The sequence below is a fragment of the Halichoerus grypus genome, chromosome 2 (assembly GCF_964656455.1).
Source record: "Halichoerus grypus chromosome 2, mHalGry1.hap1.1, whole genome shotgun sequence".
NCBI lineage: Eukaryota > Metazoa > Chordata > Mammalia > Carnivora > Phocidae > Halichoerus > Halichoerus grypus.
In genome coordinates this window covers 186961009-186986560 of record NC_135713.1, presented here as the reverse complement: position 1 = coordinate 186986560, position 25552 = coordinate 186961009, and the positions used below count along the sequence as shown (strand labels likewise).

General features: G+C 35.9%; 1 protein-coding gene across 1 annotated transcript; it reads left to right on the top strand.

The window, feature by feature from the left end:
* The first annotated feature begins 1497 nt into the window (after positions 1 to 1497).
* Positions 1498 to 23943, top strand: FBXO47 (F-box protein 47). The gene is made up of 11 exons (XM_036111991.2): positions 1498 to 1664; positions 4292 to 4501; positions 4930 to 5100; positions 7782 to 7858; positions 9635 to 9712; positions 10803 to 10911; positions 15368 to 15544; positions 17100 to 17246; positions 17907 to 18049; positions 19490 to 19649; positions 20323 to 23943. Exons 2-11 carry the CDS (start codon positions 4318 to 4320, stop codon positions 20433 to 20435), a joined length of 1359 nt encoding a protein of 452 aa, XP_035967884.2. The 5' UTR covers positions 1498 to 1664; positions 4292 to 4317; the 3' UTR covers positions 20436 to 23943.
* Positions 23944 to 25552: the final 1609 nt, after the last annotated feature.

The following is a 25552-nucleotide window of genomic DNA, read 5'->3' as shown; positions in this document are numbered from 1 at the left end:
AAAAATGTTTGAGATAGGGAAAAAAAAGAACTAGCTCCAAAAAACTACAAAGTCAAAATTAATCAATGTTTGTGACTACATAATATAACAATATGTCAACTAATCCTAAATGTAAAATCAATCGTTATGTAGTCATTTATGTATTTTATTTTAATAAAGGATGTGGGTATAAAGTGGAGTGGGTCCCCGAAAGCTCGAGGATATAGAGCCTACAGGGTTTCTACAATGAGCCTCTTTTAAGGCCTTTATATAGGGTCCTTTGTACCCCATCTGTGCCTACCTCTCCATGGTCTCCATGATGCTACTCTCCTACTTACTAAACTCAGCCAGGCAGCCTTACAAATCCCTACAATGTACCAAAATCTTTCCTGCTGTTCCCTTTGCCCCAAGCCCTTTTCCTGACTGGTTCCTTCTCCTCCGCTAGTTCTCAAATTAAGTGTAACCTCCTTAAAGGGCCCTTCCGGACCAGTCCTTTTAAAGTAGGCAGCCCCCATACCATCTTATTTTCTGTTGCCTTATTTCCTCCATAACACTGTCTGTTTATGCTATCTTTCCCATTAGACTAATAAGCTCCATTAAGGCCGGAAAATACATGTGTCTTGTTCTCTGATGTATCCTTAGGGCCTGCACCAGTAACTGGCCCAGAGCAGGCTTTAATAAATAGCTACTGAGGGGCGCCTGGGTGGCTCAGTCGGTTCGGGTCGTGATCCCAGGGTCCTGGGATCGAGCCCCACGTCAGGCTTCCTGCTCCGCGGGGAGTCTGCTTCTCCCTCTGCCTGCCGCTCTGCCTACTTGTGCTCTCTCTCCATCTCTTTGTCAAATAAATAAATAAAATGTTTAAAAATAAATAAATAAATAGCTACTGAATGAATGAATAAATGAATGAGAACTTCCATCTTCGAGGGAAGAGGGCCCAGCTGGTAAGTTCTGTCTTGGACTCCATCTTGGAAGGCTGGAGGCACAAATCCTCGTCTGATTCTAGGAACCCAGATAGGTTTAAAAAGGAATGTTTGCAGGTTTCTTCCAACACTAGTTTTGATGAAAGCTCTTGTAACTTACCCTTCTGGGGTGGGGGCAGGGAGAACAAAAAACGGGCTCAAAACTAGGTTGAAAGGAAATGAAGTGGTTTGGAACTGATGCCTGGAGCGCCAGGTTAGGGCTCTTCCTTTGCACCCTCCCCTCCCCCAGACTCTAACGGCTCCACCCCTTCCTGTCTTCAGCTTGGGCTCGGTTTGGGCTCCGAGGACCTCATCCTCGTTAATTATTCATGGTGTGGGGGCACTATTGGGTGCCGGGCTTTTACTATTCATGAGGAGGCGGGGTCTCTTTCCTACGGGGGCTCCTGAGAGGGTTCTAAAATATTCATGAGGGAGGAGGGCACTATGGGAGCGGGGGGCGTGTCTTGCTATTCGTGAGAAGGCGGGGCTTCTTTCCCGCTGGGGCTCCTGGGAGGGTTCTAAAATATTCTTGAGGCCACGGGGGCGCCTGGGAGGCGGGAACGCAGCTCCGGAGCTGACTGGAGCTGGACCCGCCCTCAAGCCGGCGGGAAAACCTTGAGGAGATATTTTCTTTTTTAAACATTAAGAAATTTGAGGATGGTGGGGCAGAACAACTAAATCCCATTTGCCTGTGATTCCTTAGCCGGAAAACTGTCAAAATCTGTGGTAAAAAGAGATTTTTTTTTTCCCCAGTACTTTCTTGAGATAGTTTCATCTTTTCATGGACTGAAGGGGGTAAAAAATGCATCACCATGTGGTTGGATTCTTGTATCGGCCAGTTTATGCTTTATGGTGTCCCTGGTTTACCTCTCTGGAGGTGTTTGGGGCCAATACCCGAGCAGATGTGGTGGGTCTCTTTTAAGGGTTTTCTTAGGTTGGAACAAAATAGAAATCGCGGTGAATTGCTGTTGGACGGTTTTCTCTGAAAGCGGGGGGAAGTTCAGCCAAGAAGGCCCTCAAAGCCTTTCACAGTCAGTAACGAGTAGGGTGGAACGGAGGCATGGAAACATTTTATTACTATTATTTTGGTCAGTGATTCTCGTTCTCTTGGGGGAGGGGGGGAGAAAACCCGAAATAGTTTGGGATTACACCTTCAGGATTTTCAGAAAAGCCTGCATTCCCCCCAAAGCGTCCAGGTCTGAGTGAGGAAAATAAGGAATTATAAGAGAGACTTCGGTGTTAAAAGAACGGGCCCAATGCGTTGTAATTCTCGGAGGTTTAAATATACACACTCAGTGGTTGACACACTGAAGTCCCCTGGGTCCCAGGTGTCAGTGAGTCTGTGAAGAGCCCACAGGCCCCACCCAAGTCTCACTTGACACGTTCCTCAGAGACAGGACAAATCCTAGGCCAGTTTTGTAATTTTATTACAATGAAAATGCTTTAAAGTGCCTACTGTGAAAAGTTAAAAACAACCTCATGGATTAAATAAATCAACATTCTTCCATTTGGTGGATTTACATGCAGCCTTTAAAATATATATCCTTGTAGAAGTATCTATTGGCATGGAAAGAAATTAGTTTTACTTACAATTACAGTTGAAAAAAGCAGATTACAAAATAGTATGAACAGTGATTTTTTTTGTTAGAATATATATATATATTCTCTATATAGTTGTGTATATATATATATATATATATATATGATTCTGGAATGATATAAACCAAAGTGTTTATAAGTGAATTTAATTGTCTTCTTTTTGTTTTGCTGTATTTTATAAACTTTTTGACATGGGATATGTTACTTGTGTAATTTTATTGGTTATTTTTTTTTTTTTAAGATTTTATTTATTATTTTTTTGACAGAGAGAGACATAGCGAGAGAGGGAACACAGCAGGGGGAGTGGGAGAGGGAGAAGCAGGCTTCCCGCAGAGCAGGGAGCCCGATGCGGGGCTCGATCCCAGGACCCTGGGACATGACCTGAGCCAAAGGCACACGCTTAACGACTGAGCCACCCAGGCGCCCTTATTGATTATTTTAAAATAGCTTCTAATTTAAGTGCTCATGGAATGCTGAAACAAAGTGCTATGGTATTGTTTTAAAGGAGGTTCTCAGTATGTTTTTCACTAAGAACTAAATTTCTTGGCCATGTTTTTGAATGTATAACTAATTTTAAGTTGATATGTAACCTTTTAAATGAATAAGTAACAATGTGATTTTAGCAAGTTTGTGACAAAAGGAGAAAATGCATTTGGGTCAGATATATTTGTAACTCTTTGATGAAATGTCTTAGTTGTTACTTCAGAAACAGGGAGCCTTAGATTGGAGTTGTAACATGTACGTGTACATGTACATATACAAAAGACAATGTTTTCTGAATTGGAGCAATAGTGACACAAAGTCACTGCCTATTATGAATATTTTTTTAAGAATTATTTTTTGGTGTAAGTAAATTATCAGTGATTTTAATAAGTTCTGTCTAAGAAATGTTCACTTCAAAATCAAGTTGTGTAGGCCCTTCCTAAGACTTATAAGTAACCAAAAGTGGAATTAGGATGAAAATCATTGTTCATTTATTTATTCTAGTCTTTTTAATTTTACAAGACTTTAATTTCACTGTTTATTTGTGTTATACAGCACAGCACATAATTGGTAATAGTATTGCAATCTTCTTAATCTTTTAGAACTCGTAAATTTTAAAAGGTCTAAACTTAGAATTTCTATTTCTTATCTCTATTTTTACTGTTTCCAACAAAGAAAATGTCAGTATTCAGTTTTAAAGAAATAGGAAAACTTTACTACAAAATTTTAAAGGTACATTGATATTTTGATATTTTTTTAGAAGGTAAAGATTATAAAAACAACATACTAATTGACAGATCTTGAATGTTTTGAATTTGTTATATTGTTTTTTTGTGTCAAATCTTTTACTTTTTAAAGATTTTGTATATTTTCTTAGACTATATCTCATCCAAATACATGTCTCTTACTCTACTAAAATTCTTTATCTAGAATATTTGGCTAAGAGGGAAAAAACTTTTAAGCATTTAATATCATGTGAGATGAATAAATACACTCTTCTTGGTGGGAACTCCATAAATTGGACATTATATTAAAAGTTTTGTAAATAGAGGGGTGCCTGGTTGATTGAGTCAGTAGAGCATGTGACTCTTGATCTTGGGGTCATAAGTTTGAGCCCCACGATAGGGGTAGAGCTCACTTAAAAAAAAGTTTTGTAAATAGATAGACAGCTATTGCCCATTAAAGTATGAACTTCTTCATTTTAAAAAACAGCTCTTTGTTGCTATAATTTCCTTTCTCCTTTGTCTCTTGTATTTTATTTTTCTAACCAGGATAAATTCATGAGATAAGAAAAAGGATGGCATCTAGAGTAAATACCAGTTTCACTTTGATTCCCAACCAGAAATATAGACGTAGTAATCGTCGATCCAGCAGCTCTTTTTCCAACACCCTTGGCTCAGATTCTCAGCCCTTATCAACGCTTGGAAATTTTAAAGCCTTGCCATTGGAAATATTCCAAATAATCTTAAGATATTTGTCAGGTGAGGTCTGGGAACTATGAGTAGGCTATATAAACACTTGAATATTTTTCCCCCCCCTCAAGAACTAGTTTGTCATCTTAGGCTCTGCTAGAATATTAATGGTATTTACATTATGTTTATTTTCTAAAGTTTCATCATTGTTAGGTAAGAGGTACAATGAAGAAAGTATGACACTCAAACTCTTTAAAGCATGCCTCTAATTATAACAACATGGTAATTTGACTGTTACATCCCTAAATATTTCCAATTCATTGAACAGGAGATTTAAAACAATTTTAAGATTTTCCCCCGTTTCCCCACTTTTTTATATATTTTATTATTTAGTATATTATTAATGAGCTAACTTATAAGTTAATAGATTGTAATAATAATGATGTTCTTGTAATTAAGCTGTTCATATATATATGTATATATATTTCTTTTGGTAGTGAAGGATATCAGCATGCTAAGCATGGTGTCCAAAACAGTCAGCCAGCACATTATTAATTATATTTCAACCTCGTCAGGAAGCAAAAGACTTTTACTACAGGATTTTCATAACCTTGAGCTGCCTAGCAAGAGACAAGACTCTGCCATACTGGAACATTACAGATCTCTAGGTAATTTATGTAATGAGAATTGTAACAAGTAAAAAACTACACTTAATTAAGGGGATTTTATTAAACAATTCTGTAAGGCCTGTGGGAAATGGGATATTTCTTAAAATGTACCTATTTCTATGATGCTTTTATTCTTCAGTGTGAAGACTTTCCCATAATAGTCCCTTATACGTATCTTTAAAGATGAGAGAATGCACTTTAAAGTATCAGTCCTTGTGATTCATGTGCATACAGTGTCACCTTTGCTTATTGTCTAGGTGGCTTACCAGTGAAATTGATGTATTTTCAATGCTTCACTTCCTGTGGATCTAATGAGTTTTATTTCTAAACTTCTTTTCTCTTTCAACCATAATCTAGTCCTTAAAATTGAAAAGAAATGTAAACACATTATTGTGGAAGATCACTTATTCTCTTATCAGAAACAATGTGCTTTTCTTAAGTACTCCACACATTTACTAATAAATCATTATGCTATAATAAATTATCAAAGGAAATTCCATATAATCTCTTCCCTTGATTTATAATCATCTATGTCTTTCACCCCATTCATTGATGTGCTGAAATAAGATTCTAATTTTGTGCTGAAATAAAATTCTAATTTTGACTTGACTAGTGGCACCAGTTTAATTATGAAACTACCTTATAATTAACTGAAGCATAGCAATAAAACCAAAAATTAAGGTGATGTTTTCAATTTTTAAATAAAGGCATAATAGTGAAGTTAAATAATTATTACCTTTTAGTAGCCCAACGATGCCTAGCTTTAAGATAATAAAATAAGACTATATCCATGTGTAAATACATAAAAGTATATTTGATAATATTAATAAAATTACTATTATATTTAGATTAATAAGATTAAATGAAAGGTATGTAATCTGATTACAGTGTTATTGGTTTCAGTATTTGTGATTAGACTTAGTAAAGCCTGTAATAGAATATAGCAAGACTTTTTGCTACATGTCATTGTAAATATCTTTTTTCAAACATCCTTAGTTGTAGAATAAGTGGTACAGTAAAAGAGCTTATTTTTTGGTTTTGACCTGAAAGAATTTTTTTTTTCTCCCTGACCAAGACTCAGTCGCTCAAAGAAGCAAAAAAGCATTAAGATAATTATTTGGATAATTCAGTGAAAAATACAAATATGTATTGATCTTAATAGCCAGCTTTTAAAAACAGTTTTATTCATGTAATGATTTCAACCTTCCATTTAGTTTTGGTGCAGACACCTGGCTTATGACTGATTCTTTAGGTAAATGTTTGATGTACTTACCATTTTCTCATGTTGCCATTCCTATCTGATCCGTTCTTGTTTTCAGACATTAAAATAACATTTTCAGAATTCTGTGCTCTGAAGATTAAAAATTTTAATTTGCTTCTTCATACAAGACAGCGCAGATGGCCAGTGTGAAAAGAACATTACATCTGACTCTATTTTAGTAGGAAGAAATTTTAAAAGTTGGTCTCTAAAGGGTATAGCAGAGCACCTGTGTTAAAAAAATAAATAAGTCAGCCAGTATTGGTTTTTATGGTAAATTGCAATCCTTAAAAATAGGAGTTTTACATTAGAAAAAGCAACCAGCATGCAATTATAGCTTACACTTCCCCAGCTATGATCTGCCATGGGACTGGATGCCAAAACATGAAAGGAAAAGAACTCAGTTTAAAAACCAAACACTGAAAATGTCTTTTTATGTACAAAAATAAGGAGGGCTTATATTCAAACTCAATTCTGGTCATGTGTTGTCCAAACATAGCAACTTCTAAAAATAAATTGGATTCCCATAGATTCTACAGAATTATATAAAGCAGCTATCATATATGTTAAAAAAAAAAAAAGTAAATGCAGAGAAGATAAAAATGGAGAAATTCATGATATTCAGGTATTTATTTTCCTACCATATATCTTATTTTTAGTGTAAGGAAAACATTGCCCTTATAGGAATGTTAACAATGTATTGCCATTTTAGGAAAACAGAACACATGAAGTTAGAGGAAACAAATCATACACTTCTGTCACTGTAGTTCAAGTTATATGTCACACTGGTTTTTTTTCTTTTTTAAAATATCTGAACACAAAATTCTATACATTCTTAACATGTATGCCCCATAAAAGGATATCTTTGAAGGAAGAAATGGATATTTCATCCAAACTGGATACTTTCTGTGAGTGAAAATAACTTCTAACCTCTGAAATTTTAAGTACTTACGATTTTAAAAAAATTTTATATGGAGAAAGGAATACAAAATCGCTTTTCTCATTCTTTCCATGTTTTACATTAAAAGCTCTTAAAGCATTTTCCTTTGTGAACATGTTAATTTCAAGAACTATTAGAATCTGTTTTCTATAGAATAAAGAGACAGTTCCACTAGTGTATCTTTGTGTCTGTTGTTATATCTTTTTAAATCTAAATACTTTCAATATCTGTCTTATAACATCAATTTCATCATTTCTGTAAGATTTTATACCACTTAGTGGACATCACAGTTACTTGGTAAACACCATATATTGTAAGTGTTTGGTACCCTTGCTCCCAAACTTCCTCTTCAGAACCATATCAGCTCACAGTCCACTGTGATTTACCATACTTGACTTTCAAGGAAATGTTATGCTGTACTTTACAGGTACTCTTACATTAATTGTATTGTCATTTTTTTCATGTGTCTCTTTACATTCTCAGGTCTGCTATTTAAAAGATGTACGTTGCTGCTACCCACGAGGGAAAGACTAAAGTACATTCACAAGATACTGGCAGAAGTAAGATCACACTTCTCAGTTGGTTCACAGTCTTGATTTCTAGTAAAGATATTTTTTATTAATATCTTACACTCATTTTAGATCCATCTTCAATTATTAGAATTTCATGAATTAGTACTAATAATTGATTGATGATAATCTAATACTATACCAAGTACCCAGAGATTATAAAACACCAAATGTAGTAGTCTTTTACTTATCATAAAACAATTTTTATGTATACCTAAGAATATCATTCAAGTTTATTAGATTTATCAGAGTATAAAAGTATTTTTTATCCTACATGAGAGTCCTGAGGCTGTTTTAAAGTGTTTTAGATATTTTATTAAAATGAAATAATTTCTGAATGTTAATCTTACTGTTTATAAATGTATGAAAACATAGGAAAGTATTTTTAATATTAAAATAACAAAACTTTTGAGAGCGTCTGGGTGGCTCAGTTGGTTAAGCGTCTGACTGTTGGTTTCAGCTCAGGTCATGATCTCAGGGTCGTGGGACTGAGCTCTGTACCAGGCTCGGCGCTCAACGGGGAGTCTGCTTGAGATTCTCTCTCCCTCTCCCTCTGCCTCTACCCTCCCACGCACACATGCACACACTCTCTCTCTAACTCTCTCTAAAATAAATAAATCTTTAAAACATTTTAAAAATAAAATAAAATGTTTATGATGATTTATGACTTGAATGTGTATCCATGTGTTTAGGCATAATCTCTGTGTAAGTTTTGAGTTTCACTGTACAAACTCAAACATGCATCCAGCACTGATGGTTCAGTTCTACACTCAGTAGTATGCAAACTGTTTCTGATGCATTAGCTTTTTTTCATGTCAGCATTTGCACTGAGTTCAGGTCTATATTATTACAGCAGCTTCTCAGATGATCTTTCTGCATCTATTTCTTTACTTCCCAAGACATTCTGTATGCTGAATCAAGGTTATTCTTCCTAAAGCATCCTTTTCATTGAGTTAATTTTCTTACTTAAAAAATCTTTCAGTAGCTACTCAATTTCAGCAAGATAAGGTCTAAAGTCTGTAGCTGGTATTTAGGGCTCTTCCTGACAATGCAACCTTACTCCCTACTACATTGAGCCCAGTTAAGCATGTCATATCTTTCTTCCCACATAAAGCTTTTTATTCCTACCACTATACAATTTTGTCCTTATTGTTCCCCTCACCTATCTTTCCTATCTTTTTTATTCCTTATATTTTTTTTAAAAAAAGATTTTATTTATTTGACAGAGACACAGCGAGAGAGGGAACACAAGCAGGGGGAGTGGGAGAGGGAGAAGCAGGCTTCCCGCCGAGCAGGGAGCCCGATGCGGGGCTCGATCCCAGGACCCTGAGATCATGACCTGAGCCGAAGGCAGATGCTTAATGACTGAGCCACCCAGATCACCTCTCATTTCTTATATTTGAATCCTACTTTAAGACAATGCTTTTTTCACATGCTTCAGAAGCTGTTTTGATCATTCCCAAATTTATCTTGTTTCTGCTTTCACAGTATCTGATACAGTGTATATTTAGTCATTTTAACATTTATGTATATTCTAACCTGAATGATCAAAATAATTTCACATGCATGTATTTATGAACTCCTTTAAGATAGACTGTTTTATATTTCTTTTGTGATCTTACCTATGTAACACAATGCTAATTATTTAGCATTTTAGTTATTTTCAATTAATACTGAAAAATTCTTGCATATTTCCATTAAATTTCAATGTCCAGTCGTTGTACAGTTCCACTGAAAAAGAGGAATTAATAGTTGTTCTCTTTACAGGTTTCCTGTTTTAAATTCAATGGCTGTGCAGCTCCTATCCAATGTTTAGGATTACCATGTTATGGCATGTTTTTACAGGTACATTTTTGCCTTCCTACCATCCCTCTTCTAAGATAGATTTTTGCTTTTGGGGGAGGAAGGACAGGTAATATAAACACATATATTTATATAAAATTCAAAAGGTACAAACTTGTATAAAATGAAAAGTAACTCTACCATCAAGGCCTGTCTCTGGTCCACTGAGTTGACTTCAACAGAAGTAACTGTTGTTAGCAGTTTCTTCTATGTCCTTCCACAGAGAATGAGATTAATTCTTAAACTACTAAAATCCAGTTCAACTGTTTTAAGAAAAATTTATATGATTAATCAACCTTTTCAAAGTCTAACTAGAGTGGCGTACCATTTGAATTTCCTTTTCATGTATGTTTAACTGTACATTCTGGTTGGCTCAAAGATAATTATTAAACTTTGTCCTACTAAAAAATTTTTGCTTGTTCACATCAAAATGTTATTAGTAAATGCTCATAATTGTCACATTAAGATGAGATCATTATCGGGCGCCTGGGTGGCTCAGTCGTTAAGCGTCTGCCTTCTGCTCAGGTCATGATCCCAGGGTCCTGGGATCGAGCCCCGCATCGGGCTCCCTGCTCTGCGGGAAGCCTGCTTCTCCCTCTCCCACTCCCCCTGCTTGTGTTTCTGCTCTCGCTATGTCTCTCTGTCAAATAAATAAATAAAATCTTTAAAAAAAAAAACAAAAAAACCAAAAGATGAGATCATTATCATTTGTAAGCAATATCATAAATGGTAACTAGAGGACCTCAAAGGGATTCTGTTGAAAACTAAACCACAGTATGATTGTGAGTCAGATATCTAATGTTGTGTTCTAGGATTTTGGCCTTTGTTACTTTACCCACACTGTCAGAGTTCAGGATTTGGTACCATTTGAAAGGATACTCCCTTTACAACCAAAAAGAAACTGGGTTTTGGAGCATTTCTAGGATTTGTTTATGTAAATTTTCTTATTAATCTGAACATTCCATAATGGATAAAAGTTGCGCATCACCTCAATCATGTGCTACAGCAGTTATGCTCATAAGCTAGCAGTGACTTACATTTTGATTTGATGGTCTGGACATCCGTAATGTTTCCTTTATTTTATTATTCTCAGACCTTAACAGCAGGTTGGGATGAACTCGAGTGCCATCGTGTATATATCTTCTTATGTGAGCTGACTAATCTCTCCCGCAAGATGCAGACCGTTGTCTGCAGCAAACCAGGTAAAAAAACTACAATTCACAGATAATATTATACAGATATTAAAATAGAAAAAAAGCGGGGTGCCTGGGTGGCTCAGTCGTTCAGCGTCTGCCTTCGGCTCAGGTCATGATCCCAGGGTCCTGGGATCGAGCCCCGCATCGGGCTCCCTGCTCGGTGGGAAGCCTGCTTCTCCTTCTCCCACTCCCCCTGCTTGTGTTCCCTCTCTCGCTGTGTCTCTCTCTGTCAAATAAATAAATAAAATCTTTAAAAAAAAAAAAAGAAAAAAGCAGAGTTCAAAAGTATATTTAAAAGAAAATCATGACATCCATATGTAGTAAAAGGACAAAGAAATGTAAGGGGATGATAAACACTGAATTAGATTGTGAGGCGAACATGGCATGTGATTAGAGAAAGAAGTATTCAGAGGGCTCAGCTGTATTAATAATATTTTATTAATTAAGAATGGATGGAGGATACAAAGGTGTTCATTATAGTATTCTTTAAACCTTTATATATATATATATATATATATATGAAATACTTCGTATTTTTAAAATTATGGAATCCTACAATCTAGCAATTTCACTCTGAGATACTTCCACAGTGTGCATAAGGAGACCTGTATAAGAATGAGCATTACAGCATGTAACCATGAAAAACTGCAAACAATCTAAATAAATGCCCATCGTCAGGAGAATGGATAAATGAATTAAGTATCCATACAGTTAAAACCATTGTAGTTAAAATGAATGAACTAAAGCCACATATATTAATATGGATAAATCTCAAAATGTAAGTTGAGAAAAAGGTAACCAAAGGATATTTTCCACATGATACTATTTATATACCAATTAAAAACATGTAAAATGATTCTATGTATTCTTTATGGTTAATATACATATATTAAAAAATGTAAGAATTTAGTTGGGAGATGTGATAGTTAAGTTTGTATGTCAACTTGGCTGGGCCACAGTACCCAGATATTTAATCAAACTTTATTCTAGATGTTTCTCTGAAGTTATTTCTTAGATGAGATTAACACTTAAATCAGTAAACTTTAAGTAAAGCAGATTACCCTCCATAACATGGGTAGGGCTCATCAATCACTTGAAGGCCTTAATAGATAAAGACTGACCTCCCAACCAAGAAAAAATTCTACCAGCAGACTGCCTTTGGATTTGAACTGAAACTTTTCTCTGGTCTCTATAGTCTGCCAGCATACCCTGCAGATTTTGGATTGCCAAGCCTCCACAATCTCGTGAGCTAATTCCTCAAAATAAATTCTTCTCCATGTATATATACACATCCTGTTTGTTCTATTTTTCTGGAGAACCCTGACTAGTACAAGAGGGTCAAAACCCAAATTCAAGATGGTAATTACCTCCAAGGATGAAGGGGAAGAGGATTGGGAGTGATATACAAGAAGCTGTAACCCTACCTATGTTTGTTTGTTTGATTTATTTATTTATTTATTTATTTATTTATAAGATTTTATTCATTTCTTTGACAGAGAGAGACACAGCGAGAGAGGGAACACAAGCAGGGGGAGTGGGAGAGGGAGAAGCAGGCTTCCCGCAGAGCAGGGAGCCCGATGCGGGGCTCGATCCCAGGACCCTGGGATCATGACCCAAGCCGAAGGCAGACGCTTAACGACTGAGCCCCTCAGGCGCCCCATGTTTTATTTATTTTTTAAAAAATCTGAAGCAAATAGGGGCACCTGGGTGGCTCAGCCGTTAAGTGTCTGCCTTCGGCTCGGGTCATGATCCCAGGGTCCTGGGATCGAGCCCCGCATCGGGCTCCCTGCTCTGCGGGAAGCCTGTTTCTCCCTCTCCCACTCCCCCTGCTTGTGTTCCCTTTCTCCCCATGTCTCTCTCTGTCAAAGAAATAAATAAAATCTTAAAAAAAAAATCTGAAGCAAATATAGCAAAAAGTAAAGCTTTGACAAAGCTAAGTGACTGGTACACAATATTTGTTATAGTATCTTTGCTTTTCTGACAGCTTGAGATATTTCATTATGAAACAAATTATGGATCAAAAAAGCAGATTAGAAGCCCAATGAAACAATAACAAAATTGATTTATCATGTTCCAAACCTTTTATTGGCTGCCCAATGTCATCAAAATAAAGTCCAAACTGTTTATACTGGCCTTCACATTCTCATCCCAATCTACTTTTTCAAATTTATTCCCCATTATTCTCTGTATCAGTTTGACATAGAGTGGTCTTTATCACTTTCCTCACTGTGTCACATATCTCTTACACATTTCTACTTCATGTCTTTTATTCATTTTTTTTTTTTCTAAAATACCATCTCTCTTCATCTTTTAAGACCCAATTTGCCAGACTTTCTCTGTAAAGCCTTTCCGGTTGCTGTGTTACTTGGCTTAATACATCAAGGGGTACTTACTTCATACGGCCTTAGATCATTGGTGGACTTTCTATTTACTCTTGTCTTATCTACAAGTAAGTAGAACATAAATGGTATAAAAATGTAAAATGGTGCCACCACTATGGAAAACAACTTGACCATTTCTCAAAAAGCTAAACATAGAATTATCATATGACCAAGCAATTCCACTCCTAGCTATTCTTTTTTTTTTTTTTTAAGATTTTATTTATTTATTTGACAGAGAGAGACACAGTGAGAGAGGGAACACAAGCAGGGGGAGAGGGAGAGGGAGAAGTAGGCCTCCCGCCTAGCAGGGAGCCCAATGTGGGGCTCGATCCCAGGACCCTGGGATCACGACCTGAGCCGAAGCAGACGCTTAACGACCGAGCCACCCAGGTGCCCCACTCCTAGCTATTCCTAAGGGTGTTGAGAGCTGGGACTTGGAAAGATACTTATGTGCCAATGTTCACAGCAGCATTATTCACAATAGCCAAAAATTGGGAACAACCCAGGTGTTCATCAAAGAATAGATGAATGGATAAACAAAATGTGGTCTCTTCATACAATGGAATATTTTTCAGCTATAAAAAGGAAAGAACCTTTGATGCATGCTAAAATGGATGAACTTGGAAAACATGCTAAGTGAAATAAGTCAGACAACAAAGGACAAATATTGTGATTCCACTTAACTGAGGTATCTCAAACAGGCAAATTCATTAAAACAGAAAGCAGATTTGAGGTTATCAGGAACTGGGGCAGAGGGAAATGGGGAGTTATTGCTTAATGGTTATAGAGTTTCTGTTTGAGGTGATAAAGAGTTTTGGAAATAAACAGTTGTGATGGTTGAACAGCATTGTGAATTAAGTGATGCCACTGTATCGTACACTTTAAAAATGATTAAGATGGCAAACTTTGTGTTATATATATCTATATATGTATAAATAAATATATTTACCACAATTTTTAAAAATTAATAATATAATAGATTTTTTTAAGTTTATTTAAGTAATCTCTACACCTGACATGGGGCATGAACCCACAACTTCAACTTCAAGAGTCACATGCTCTTCTGACTGAGCCAGCCAGGCACCCCAATAATATTATAGATTGTAAACTATTGAATTATACACTTTAAATGAGTGAATTTTTTGGTATGTAAATTATATATATTTCAATAAGTCTGTTAAAAAAGACAAACAAACTCAGGGTACTACTTCATACCCACTAGGACGGCTAAAATCAAAAAGTCAGATAACAACAAGTATTGGTGAAAATATGGAGAAATTGGAACCTTCATACATTGCTGGTCGGGATGTAAGATGGTGCAGCCACTTTGGAAAGTAGTCTAGCAGTTCCTCAAATGACTAAACTTAGAGTTACTGTATGACCCAGAAATTCCACTCCTAGGTATATCCGAAAGAGAAATGAAAACATATGGCCACACAGAAACTGGTACACAAATCTTAATAACAGCATTATTTGTAAGAGCCAAAAGGTGGATACAACCCAAATGTCTATCAGCGGGTGAATGGATAAACAAAATGAGGTATATCTATGCCATGGAATATTATTTGGCCATAAAAATGAAGGAAGTACTGATAGATGCCATAACATGGATGAAACTTGAAAACGTGCTAAGTGAAAGAAATCAGTCACAAAAGACCACATACTATATGATTTCATTCGTATGAAGTCCAGAAAAAGGAAATCTTTAGAGACAGAGGGTAGATTATTGGTTGCATAAGTCTAGGGATGGTAAAGAATGGAGGGATGGGGGGTGATAGCTAAGAGAACAGGATTTCTTTCTGAGGTGATGAAAATGTTCTAAATGGACTTGGTGCTCGCTGTACACATCTGGGAATATACTGAAACCACCGGATTGTATGAGGTGTAAAGTATATCTCAATAAAATTGTTTAAAAAATAGTCCCTTGATAATCTAAAATTTTTACAGAGGAAAATGAAATAATACTTTCCGTACAAAGTATATTACAGATGTCTATCACTGACCACATCCACTGTGTGCATATCCAATGTGCACATCAGCCTTTCTAGGAAGAATGGTTTACAATTCTTTTGTGTTCATAGGAAGTGCCCGAAAACTGGAGTTAAGGATCAGACTGTTCTGTAGGAGCGTCCTGCTTGATCACTGGACACATCAAAGTGATTCTGCTTTTTGGTTGACACGTATATTAAAACCATGGCCAATGGTGAATCAGGCAAGATTATTGTATATCATCTTTGGACCAATATCTCCTCAAGATGGTGAGCATACATTTTTTAGGGATGTATGTTACAAAACGTTAATTACCTCTACTTTAGGAAACATATCTTTTTGTACCTGCTCAGTTTCCTCATTCCTAATGATTAAACTGTGTTTCATGATTTCATAGATGTACACTACATTAGCTTATGCATAACTTAAACTTCAAGACTGCAGGCCATTACCAAATATATTCCTATCATCTCTGGTATACCTAAAAATCACTACTTTTCATTTCTTTTTTTTTTTTTTTTTTTTTAAAGATTTTTTATTTATTTATTTGAGAGAGAGAGAATGAGAGAGAGCAAGCACATGAGAGGGGGGAGGGTCAGAGGGAGAAGCAGACTCCCCGCTGAGCAGGGAGCCCGATGCGGGACTCGATCCAGGGACTCCAGGATCATGACCTGAGCCGAAGGCAGTCGCTTAACCAACTGAGCCACCCAGGCGCCCACTACTTTTCATTTCTAAACATTACCTTACCTCAAGATTATGTTTGCTGCTGGAAGGGAATAATAGTGTCTGTAAAGCACAGTAGTAGTTAAATTGATGTTTTACTTAATTTTGGGTGCATAGTATGATTATGTGCATTTTTTTGCCTTTCTAATTAAGTTTTGCTTAGATTAATGTTAAAATTAGCGTACAGTTCTTTGGTTCACATTGCCTATGTCAGGAGGTAACCAGTTTAAAGTAGCAGCAGGAAGCCGATCTGGGATCAAATTTTGTTTTGTGTAATTCACAAAGAGAATTGGTCATAGGTAAATATTCAAAAATTGGCTGGATTACTGTGTTTTGATATATTTAACATTTGGAAGATACTCAAATACAGCATGTTCTCTTTTTGGAAGGATATCGATAGATTTCATTTGATTTTAGTACGATTACATCAATTGCCTATTATAATTTTTTAAAAGATTTTATTTATTTATTTGACAAAGAGAGAAAAGCACAAGCGGGGTGGTGGGGGAGGGAGAAGCAGGCTCCCCGCTGAGCAGAGGGCCCAATCATGACCTGAGCCGAAGGCATACACTTAACCGACTGAGCCACCCAGAAGCCCCTATTATAATTTTTGTTACAGGCATAGCATTATCTTTGAACTAGAAGCACTATTCTACTTGGCGAAACTACCTTTTCTTTATTTCATGTAGCAATTGTTGCTAAACTGCATCACATCAGTCAGAGACAGTCACACTTATACTGTTATCAGAATTGACTTTTTTTTTTTTTTTAAGATTTTATTTATTTATTTGATAGAGACACAGCGAGAGAGGGAACACAATCAGGGGGAGTGGGAGAGAGAGAAGCAGGCTTCCCGCTGAGCAGGGAGCCCGATGCGGGGCTCGATCCCAGGACCCTGGGATCATGACCTGAGCCGAAGGCAGACGCTTAACGACTGAGCCACCCAGGCGCCCCTGGAATTGACTTTTCATTATGAAAGTAGCATATATAAGCAAATGGGATTCTATAATGCAATCCAGTTTCCTTTTTAAACAATCCATGAAGTCTTTATTACAAAGCCAACTGTTCTGTCATAGCCTAGTTTTTGTTTCAATTATCCAGGACAGGTGGTTTGGCAGAAAATGATAGAAGGACCTACAGATGAATCCAGTCTGAAAGGTTTGGCTGATGCTATTAAATTACTGTATGACACAAGCACCAAAGAGTGGACAGCAGATGATGTTATCAGTCTTGTAGATGAACTATCAGGTAAAAGTACATATTTACCACACAGAGTAGTAGAAATATATTCTTAGAATACAGTTATAAAATTGTAAGGATAATTCTATAGGTAACAAATGAATTGCCTATTCGAAATCACTAAATGTTCTAAAATATTTAAAGAGTTTGGTATATGTTTGAAGAGAATGCATATAATCAACTTCCTTTCCTCCAATTGCCAATAAATATATATTTATTATTATTTGAAAGTTTCACATTTAAATAGCTCAGTTATTTCCATTTTGCAAATTCTCACAAACAACCTCCTAGGTTGTATAAGAAGAAAGCCCTCTCCTGCTGGCACAGATGGAAAAAAATTTTTTCCATTCCTGCAGAATCCTTTAGATTCTAAAGTTTATAAGGTTTCTTTCCTTATACAGAATTAGACTACCTTGCCTTTTGATATATGTGTAGGAGAAATGCTTTGACTATATTGCTAGGACATTTGTAAAAGCCACTATAACTTGGCAGTAATCTCTATCTCTGGTTGAATGCAGTAATTACAAAACTAAAGCACTTTTTCTGTGCTTTTCCCTTGGCTCTAGTTGTATTTCCAATAAGGTAATATAATACTGCATGTACTTAATGATGTTTACTAGAGCTATTATGTAATTTCTCACTAAATAACTGTTCTTCCTCTAATAAAAGTGGTTCCCCGTGAGTGGCTTCTAGAGAATAATGCACGTCTCCTAATCCTAAGTGGGAACAACATCTGTTTCACTTTCATGGCTAGTAAAGCTGTGAATGGACGGGCCATTGAACTGGCAAAGCTGATAGTCTTTTTGGCTTTGGTAAGTAAAAACCAAGTTTTTCTCTAGCAAGTTGTTTAACATTATAGTTGACCTACCAGGGAGCTGTCCTGAAGGAACTGAAATATGTTCAAAACATTTTGAAAGAATAAGTATTTAAGCGTATATTTTATGTATATTTAAAAATTTTTAAATATATATAATATAAGATCATACTTGGAATCATTCCTTATATTAACCTCTCCCCACTTAATGTCCATATTTTCATTATACAGCTCTGCTGAGTTATATTCTTTTTTTAAAATTCCATTAAAAACAGCTTTTATGATTTGCTTCAAAATAATCATTGGGCAGCAGGGAGAGGATGTGAAAGTAAATGGTAGTAGAGAGGAGACAAGATTGGTAATTGCTGAAGCTGGGGAATGGATATTAGAAGTTCACTATACTATTATCTCCACTTTTGTATAGTTAAAATGTTTTTCAAAATAAAACATTAGGGGCGCCTGAGTGACTTATTTCTTTCATAGTGCCTGGAACAGTGCCTTACACATAATACATAGTCAACAAATCTTTCCTGTCAGGTTTACATTATAACTAAATGTTACACTACTATAGGGTTTATTTTCATGCTGTATATTATTTGGCTATGTGAATTAAATTGGCCATTTAGAATGTTAGTAAATAAACCTTTTTCCTTTTGGCCAGCTTTAACTATTAACATGTAATCTTTAAATATTTTGTCCTTTATTTTATTTTTTAAAGATTTTATTTATTTATTTGAGAGCGTGAGCGAGAGAGGGGAGAGAGAGAGAGCACCAGCGGGGGGAGCGGGGGGGAGAGGGAGAGGGAGGAGCAGATTCCCTGCTGAGCAGAGAGCCCAGACACAGGGCTTGATCCCAGGATCCTGGGATCATGACCTAAGCTAAAGGCAGACGCCCAACCATCTGAGCCACCTAGGCATCCCTAAATATTTTATCTTTTAAATAATAGATAAATATTCCCTACAACTCTGAAGGTGGAGAGTTGATAAGACCATAGTTCTCTTGCCTATTAAAATTGCCTGTTTGTCACCCTTATTGGATTTCTGGAAAATAGAGGCCCTGTTTTTATGGCTTAACCATTGTTTCTCCAGCTCTTAGCATCTGCTCAATAAATAATAACTGAATGAATGAATGAGCAGAAGTCTTATTTTTGATATGTTTAACAATTATTTGAAATATTAGTTCTTACATTAATGAATAATATGCCATGATAATCTTGGACAGAGCTTTTATTTACATCACACTTTTTTTCCACTAAAATTGTACCATTTGAAAGGAAAGGAGAATTAGATGTAAGAGCATTTCCCACTTATAAACTCAATATGATGTCATGTGTAATAAATTATGTAAAGTCATAAACCATCATTGTCAATACCATTTTCAAATTCTACAGTTTTCTTCACATGAAGCTTTACCATTACTCTTCTTATATCTAAATCAGGTGTGTGAGAAAGAACTATACTGCATGGATTGGGCAGTTAAAATGATGCAAAAAGTCTGTAAAGTCTTTAGCACTCCCATGGAGAGAAATAACTTCCTGCAGAGTGTGGCGAATGCATTTGCATGTGTTATAATGGAAATGCTGCAGGCAGTTATGTCCGGTGAGTGAGTGTGTGTGTAGACGGTGCACAGGTGTGACTAAAATGCATTCTAGTCTCCACTTAAAACAGCGCTAATTCCATGTAGACTTTTATTTCTAAACCAAGAATAGAAGAAGCAGACATTTTTGTTTATTTTTCCATGAGATATATTTAGCTCTTGGTTTTGCTACTTTTTAAGTCTTGTATGGATTTCAATGGAAAACCTAAAGTTGAAGAGTCTGCCCTGAAAGGAACCAGTTCCAGTTTTGCACAGCAAAATGTTCACTTGCTCACTTACCAACTATCCTAATCATCATAATAATGCCCTATATTGTTTAGTTTCAACACATATTATTGTATAGTTTTATTAGTTAGCCAACATGATAATCAACCCTATTTTACAGATGAGAAAACTAAGGCTTAGAGACATTACTTGACTTGCCCAAGATCATAGAGTTAGAGGCAGTAAAGCATGGACCAGCATCCTTTTCCTCTGACTTCTTATTCAGTGCTCTTATATAGTTCCCTGATTTGGGTGGTTAATGTCTGACTTAGTAAATAAAGATCACTAACTAGTCTTCTGTTACCTATTTTTAGGGAAAATTGGAACATTTTATTCCAAATAAATCATATATTTGAAAATTTAACGGTCATTTTCTTTTCCCTACTGTCCACTCCTGTGTGTGGCATACAGGAGACCGTGATGAAGACGACAGAAGCTTTCTGAATTTGTTCCATCTTGTGCACGCTCAGGCAAACTTCCATAAAGAGGTCTTGTATTTGACCATGAATACTCTCTCTACCTAAATACTCAGAAAGCCTTGCATTTAGAGAATACCTCACCGAACAAACAATTGGAAGAGTTCTACTTTTCCACACTCAAAGAATAGCATCCATGGGACTTTTTATCACCTAAATAACCTAACAACTCCAAAGCTGCACAGAATTTTAGAAGCAACTGCTTGCACCATTATTAATATAAAAATTACAGGCAAACCCAAGAGTGTTTTGAGATTTCTCCAGAAAACAAGCTGTGTCTCTCCAGATTTTGGTAAACCTAACACCCAACTAAATAGAGCATTAGTGTCCAAGAATCGGGGGCCAACCTGTATGTGTGGATGTTTGAAGCAAGAGGAAATTCTGTTTTGTAAGTAGAGGTGACTCAAATTCACTAAATGGCTTGTATCTATCTGTTCGCTTTGCTTAGGTTGTATAGACATAACCTAGAATGCTTGATAAAGATCTGCAATATGATGCTTTGGAATGTGTAGATATAAATCACATTTTTTTACCACCTTTTTGGCATAGAACATTATATTTTGTTGATGTTTTACATGAACTAACAGATCAAAAACCAAAGGATGTGTGTATATACATATTCATACATATATAAGTATGTCTGTATATCTATATACATACAAACACACACACACATACACATTTCCTTCTTTAAGACAGAAGTCTATAAATAGAGGAAAGCATATGTTGTCTTAATACAATTAAGTCATCTTTTATTCCTTCCTGGAGATTAGAGTAAAATGTCGCAAATAAGGGAGAATATAAAATGAAAGAAAGTACCCATTCTGCTGTCAGAACAATCTTCACAGATAATTTGCACTTCTTCCTAAAGCTTTCCTCCCTATCTTAAAGAGCGGGACTCGAAGGAACCCGGAAGCAGCATGCATGGTGAGGGCCGCCCTGAGAGAGTGGGGTTTCACTCCAGTAAATGGATTCCAAAGAAGCTCCAGGACTATTTCAGTCTGATTAACATTTACCCACCGCTTTTACTATTAAAATAGAAACCAATAGTGTCTCATGGGGCTGAAATCATGCTGGGGCCCTCCTGGATCTCCCATTTTCTTCTCCTTGGGTTTGATCATTTTATTTCTGCTGAAGGCATACCCATTCCCACTGGACTTCTCAGAGGCTGGCTTTCTTTTCCTAAGCCCTTGACTTAACTCACCTCTGCAGCTGAGGAAGGAAAGGAGCACTAGAAAATATAGAAATAACCCACAGAAGTGGGATGTAAATTGTGTAATTTGTGGGAAATTCTCAAGTGTTTGCCAAGAGTTTAATAGGATTCAGGAAGAGTGAAAATTTTGAGAAAAATATAAATTGTGATAACAAAATGTTACTATATTTCAGTAGCAAAAGCACTTACCTTAGTTTTTAAAATATCAGAAATTAACTACCTTTCCCTGATGAATCGTCCAACTATAATTTCATCGGTGGCAGGAATTTTTTTCTCTAGAGTTTAGTATTTGCATATTCATGCAGAAACAAAGTTCTTGCTTTTCTCCCGGTTTCATTTTCTTCCTCTCATTTTAAGAATTCACCCACAATTAAATTATAAAGATTAAAAATTGGCAGATACCAGAATACAAAATAATACCTTGATTTTAGCCTTTCTTTCTCCCTCTTTCACTCTTTTTCCTGTACATGCTCTGGAAAGCCTAATCCATTTATTTATCAAAACACTGGTGATTCCAAGTTAACAGTGTACCCATTAGATTATTTGGGGGAGGGTGAAGAAAAGTAGAGGAAAAAGTAAAAATTTTAATGTAAACTGAATATTTTCAGTATTTCACTCAATAGACACTGTTTCATTCTCTTAGAGAAAGAAATTTGGCTTTGTGAAGTTTCCTTGAATTATCTAAGTCCCCACAGTGGTTTACAAAAGAAGCATGGTTTAACTTAACATGTTTTTGGCCCAGATTTTGAATCTCCTTATACACTTGAACGGACATGACTGCTGCTATAAAATTTTTTAAACATATTATTATATTATCCTGGATAATTGTGAGATTATTATCTCACCCTCTCCCAAAATTTGGAACATAAAAAAATCAAATTCATTCTTTGGGTGCAGTAGATAAAGGATATCGTCTTGCTACCAATAAAAAGTAAACTGACAAGTTCTTAATTCAGTTATCAATAGATAAAAACACTGAAACCAAACTTGCAATTTCCTCAATTCAGCAGCCCAGTTTTTTTTTGTTTGTTTGTTTTTGTTTTGTTTTGTTTTTTGCCAAATGCATTTGTCATCAGGAATAAAGTGTGATATCAAATGTTTAAGAGGGAGATTAACTTGTTCAAAAGCACATATTGTTATTACTGGTATCAATGTTTAAGTGACAGAATAGACACTCATAGTACCACCAAAGAAGGAGTATTGGCAAAATGCATAGCCTAAAATTACTAGGAGATTGTCCACTTCTAACCAACTTCAGAACAGTCATAACATAACAACGTGAGCTGCTAACAGGTCAGATAATTTATCCGATCTCTTCTCCTAGATTAAAGATTGACCTGGTCTTCTAGCTCTTTTTTTCCTTTTGATAGTGATTCCCTTGGTCTCCTTTGACTTTCATTTGAGGCTGATTTTTACTTCTACTAGGAAGCAAGCCGCATGACACATCATTATATTTATCTTACCGTTGTTTCTGAACACACACACACCATACTAATAAACTAAGGACACTTCTTTTCTTAGAAACTAATTTAATGTTTATATCTTGTGATAAATACTCTATACCTTAAGAAACCATGGAACATCTATCCTTAACACTTTTTTTGATAATTCCTTCTCATGCCCTTCTGATCCCTCAACTTCTTTATCGTATTCACAATGCAGGCAGTAAATTACTGTATTCGGGAAGTGGTTTAATCATTCCAGAAGTTCAAGTGGTTGCTTATCAGGCTGCTCTCCATAGCATGAACAGTAGACACCTTATTTCACACTTTTCCAATGCTTTGATGTTTTAGTTCATTCTTCCTGTTCTTCCGATAAGAACAAAGGTTTTATTGCCAGGATAGTCATCCACCTTAAGTGGAGATTAGAGCAAGCATGAGGTGTGCAGGGAAAGATGCAACTGGGAGAACCATCTTATGTTAATAAAAAACAAACCTTTACCTCTTTGTGTGATTATTACCTGAGAGTCAATGTCTTTAAGTGAATAGTACTCAATTATAAGATTACAGATTTCTTTTCAATTCCACTAGCAGGTAGCGGTGAAACCTGTAAGAAATCAGGTTATGGACATATGCTCCTTGCTTTATTGAAACATCACTAAGATAGGAAAGATGACCTGAAAGACAGCTGTATTGGATAGTCTTCTCTAGGTTAAAATAAAAAGTGCTGAAGTACCAAGAACACAGTTTTTTTTCATCAAGAGAGCAAATATAATTCCAGAAAATTCTTCAAGTAACCAGAGACTTAAAAAAAAAATAGTTTAGCCCTCGAAAGGCTTTCTTATAGATATGTACAAAAGTGAAAAATATGCACTGTTATTTTTAAAGTATTGTATTTATGGCAAAATGTCTTTGATATCTAAATATTAATATTTGCTAAATTTTATTTAATTTGTTATTTATTAATATTAATAAAATTTAAATTAGAAACATTCTAACTTGTATAGAGTTTGTTATTATGCAAGTCATTGAGTATAATTCCTTTATTTCTTATGGAGGAACTTATTTTTATTTAAGCTGTTAGTTACAGCTCTACCATGATCAAAACACAAAACATCTTAATATAATGTTGCAATTAGGGTACCTGGGTGGCTCAGTTGTTAAGCGTCTGCCTTCAGCTCAGGTCATGATCCCAGGGTCCTGGGATCAAGCCCCACGTCGGGCTCCCCGCTCAGCGGGAAGCCTGCTTCTCCCTCTCCCGCTCCTCCTGCTTGTGTTCCCTCTCTCACTGTGCCTCTCTCTGTCGAATGGATAAATAAAATCTTAAAAAAAAAATGTTGCAATTAGCTACATATCTATGTATATTTGTGCTTAGTATTACAGTATATAAGTTAATTAAATAATTTCATTTACTAGCAATAGCTCATAAATTGAACAATAATCTGTAAGTAGAACAGTATTCTATACTATTCTGCTATTTAATTCAGAGACCAAATTCCCAAGCAATTAATGTTCCAAATACTACAATTATCATAGTTTAACATCAGTTTCAAAAAACAAAATATGTAATTAAATATTGTGGATTACCTGCAATTTCCCATGACCACAAGATCTGTTTTTCTTTTTTTCTTTTTTTTAAAGATTTTATTTATTTATTTGACAGAGAGAGAGAGCGAGAGAGGGAACACAAGCAGGGGGAGTGGGAGAGGGAGAAGCAGGCTTCCCACAGAGCAGGTCTTGAGCTCGATCACAGGAACCCTGGTACCATGACCTGAGCCGAAGGCAGACGCTTAACGACTGAGCCACCCAGGCACCCCAAGATTTGTTTTTCTAAGAACAAAGAAGTTCTTAAATATGTCTAAATGTATCTGCCTTAGCATGTTTGAGTTCATAATGGAAGTTGTGTCAATGGCTTTTTCTGTTTCCTCTTTTATATATAACTTTGGTTGTTTAAAATTGATGGGAGCAAAACTAATTTAGAAGAGGTCATTCTAGGTTTAGCAAATATTTGGAGTGTGTTAAAGCCAAAGCATGTAATTTACAAAGACAATTTTCTTTTTTTTTTAAGATTTTATTTATTTATTTGACAGAGAGAGACAGGGGGAGAGGGAACACAAGCAGGGGGAGTGGGAGAGGGAGAAGCAGGCTTCCCGTGGAGCAGGGAGCCTGATGCGGGGCTCGATCCCAGGACCCTGGGATCATGACCTGAGCCGAAGGCAGACACTTAACAATTGAGCCACCTAGGTGCCCACAAAGACAATTTTCTACTTCAACTATGCTTAAGTCTTTTATTAAGGGAAATTCCCCTTTTTTGAGTAATTTAAAATTAAAATGATACTTTTAGGAGATTTGAAGTCTGAATAATGTTAATTTAAGCCCTTTAAAAGCAAAGACATTTTCTGAAATTTAATAAATCATGTCATGCCAAGTTGCAAACTCAACAAGTTTGGATTTGATTCTGTATACCCAGAACAATGAGTCTTAGGTGGCTCAAAACTTAGTAACATTTCTCT

Bases quoted from the DNA above. Each gene is read 5' to 3' on its own strand.
- FBXO47 (XM_036111991.2), top strand. From the start codon at position 4,318: ATGGCATCTAGAGTAAATACCAGTTTCACTTTGATTCCCAACCAGAAA. The intron at 15,545-17,099 runs GTGAGCATACAT...TCAATTATCCAG, and splicing joins ACCAATATCTCCTCAAGATG to GACAGGTGGTTTGGCAGAAA. The intron at 17,247-17,906 runs GTAAAAGTACAT...CTCTAATAAAAG, and splicing joins TCTTGTAGATGAACTATCAG to TGGTTCCCCGTGAGTGGCTT.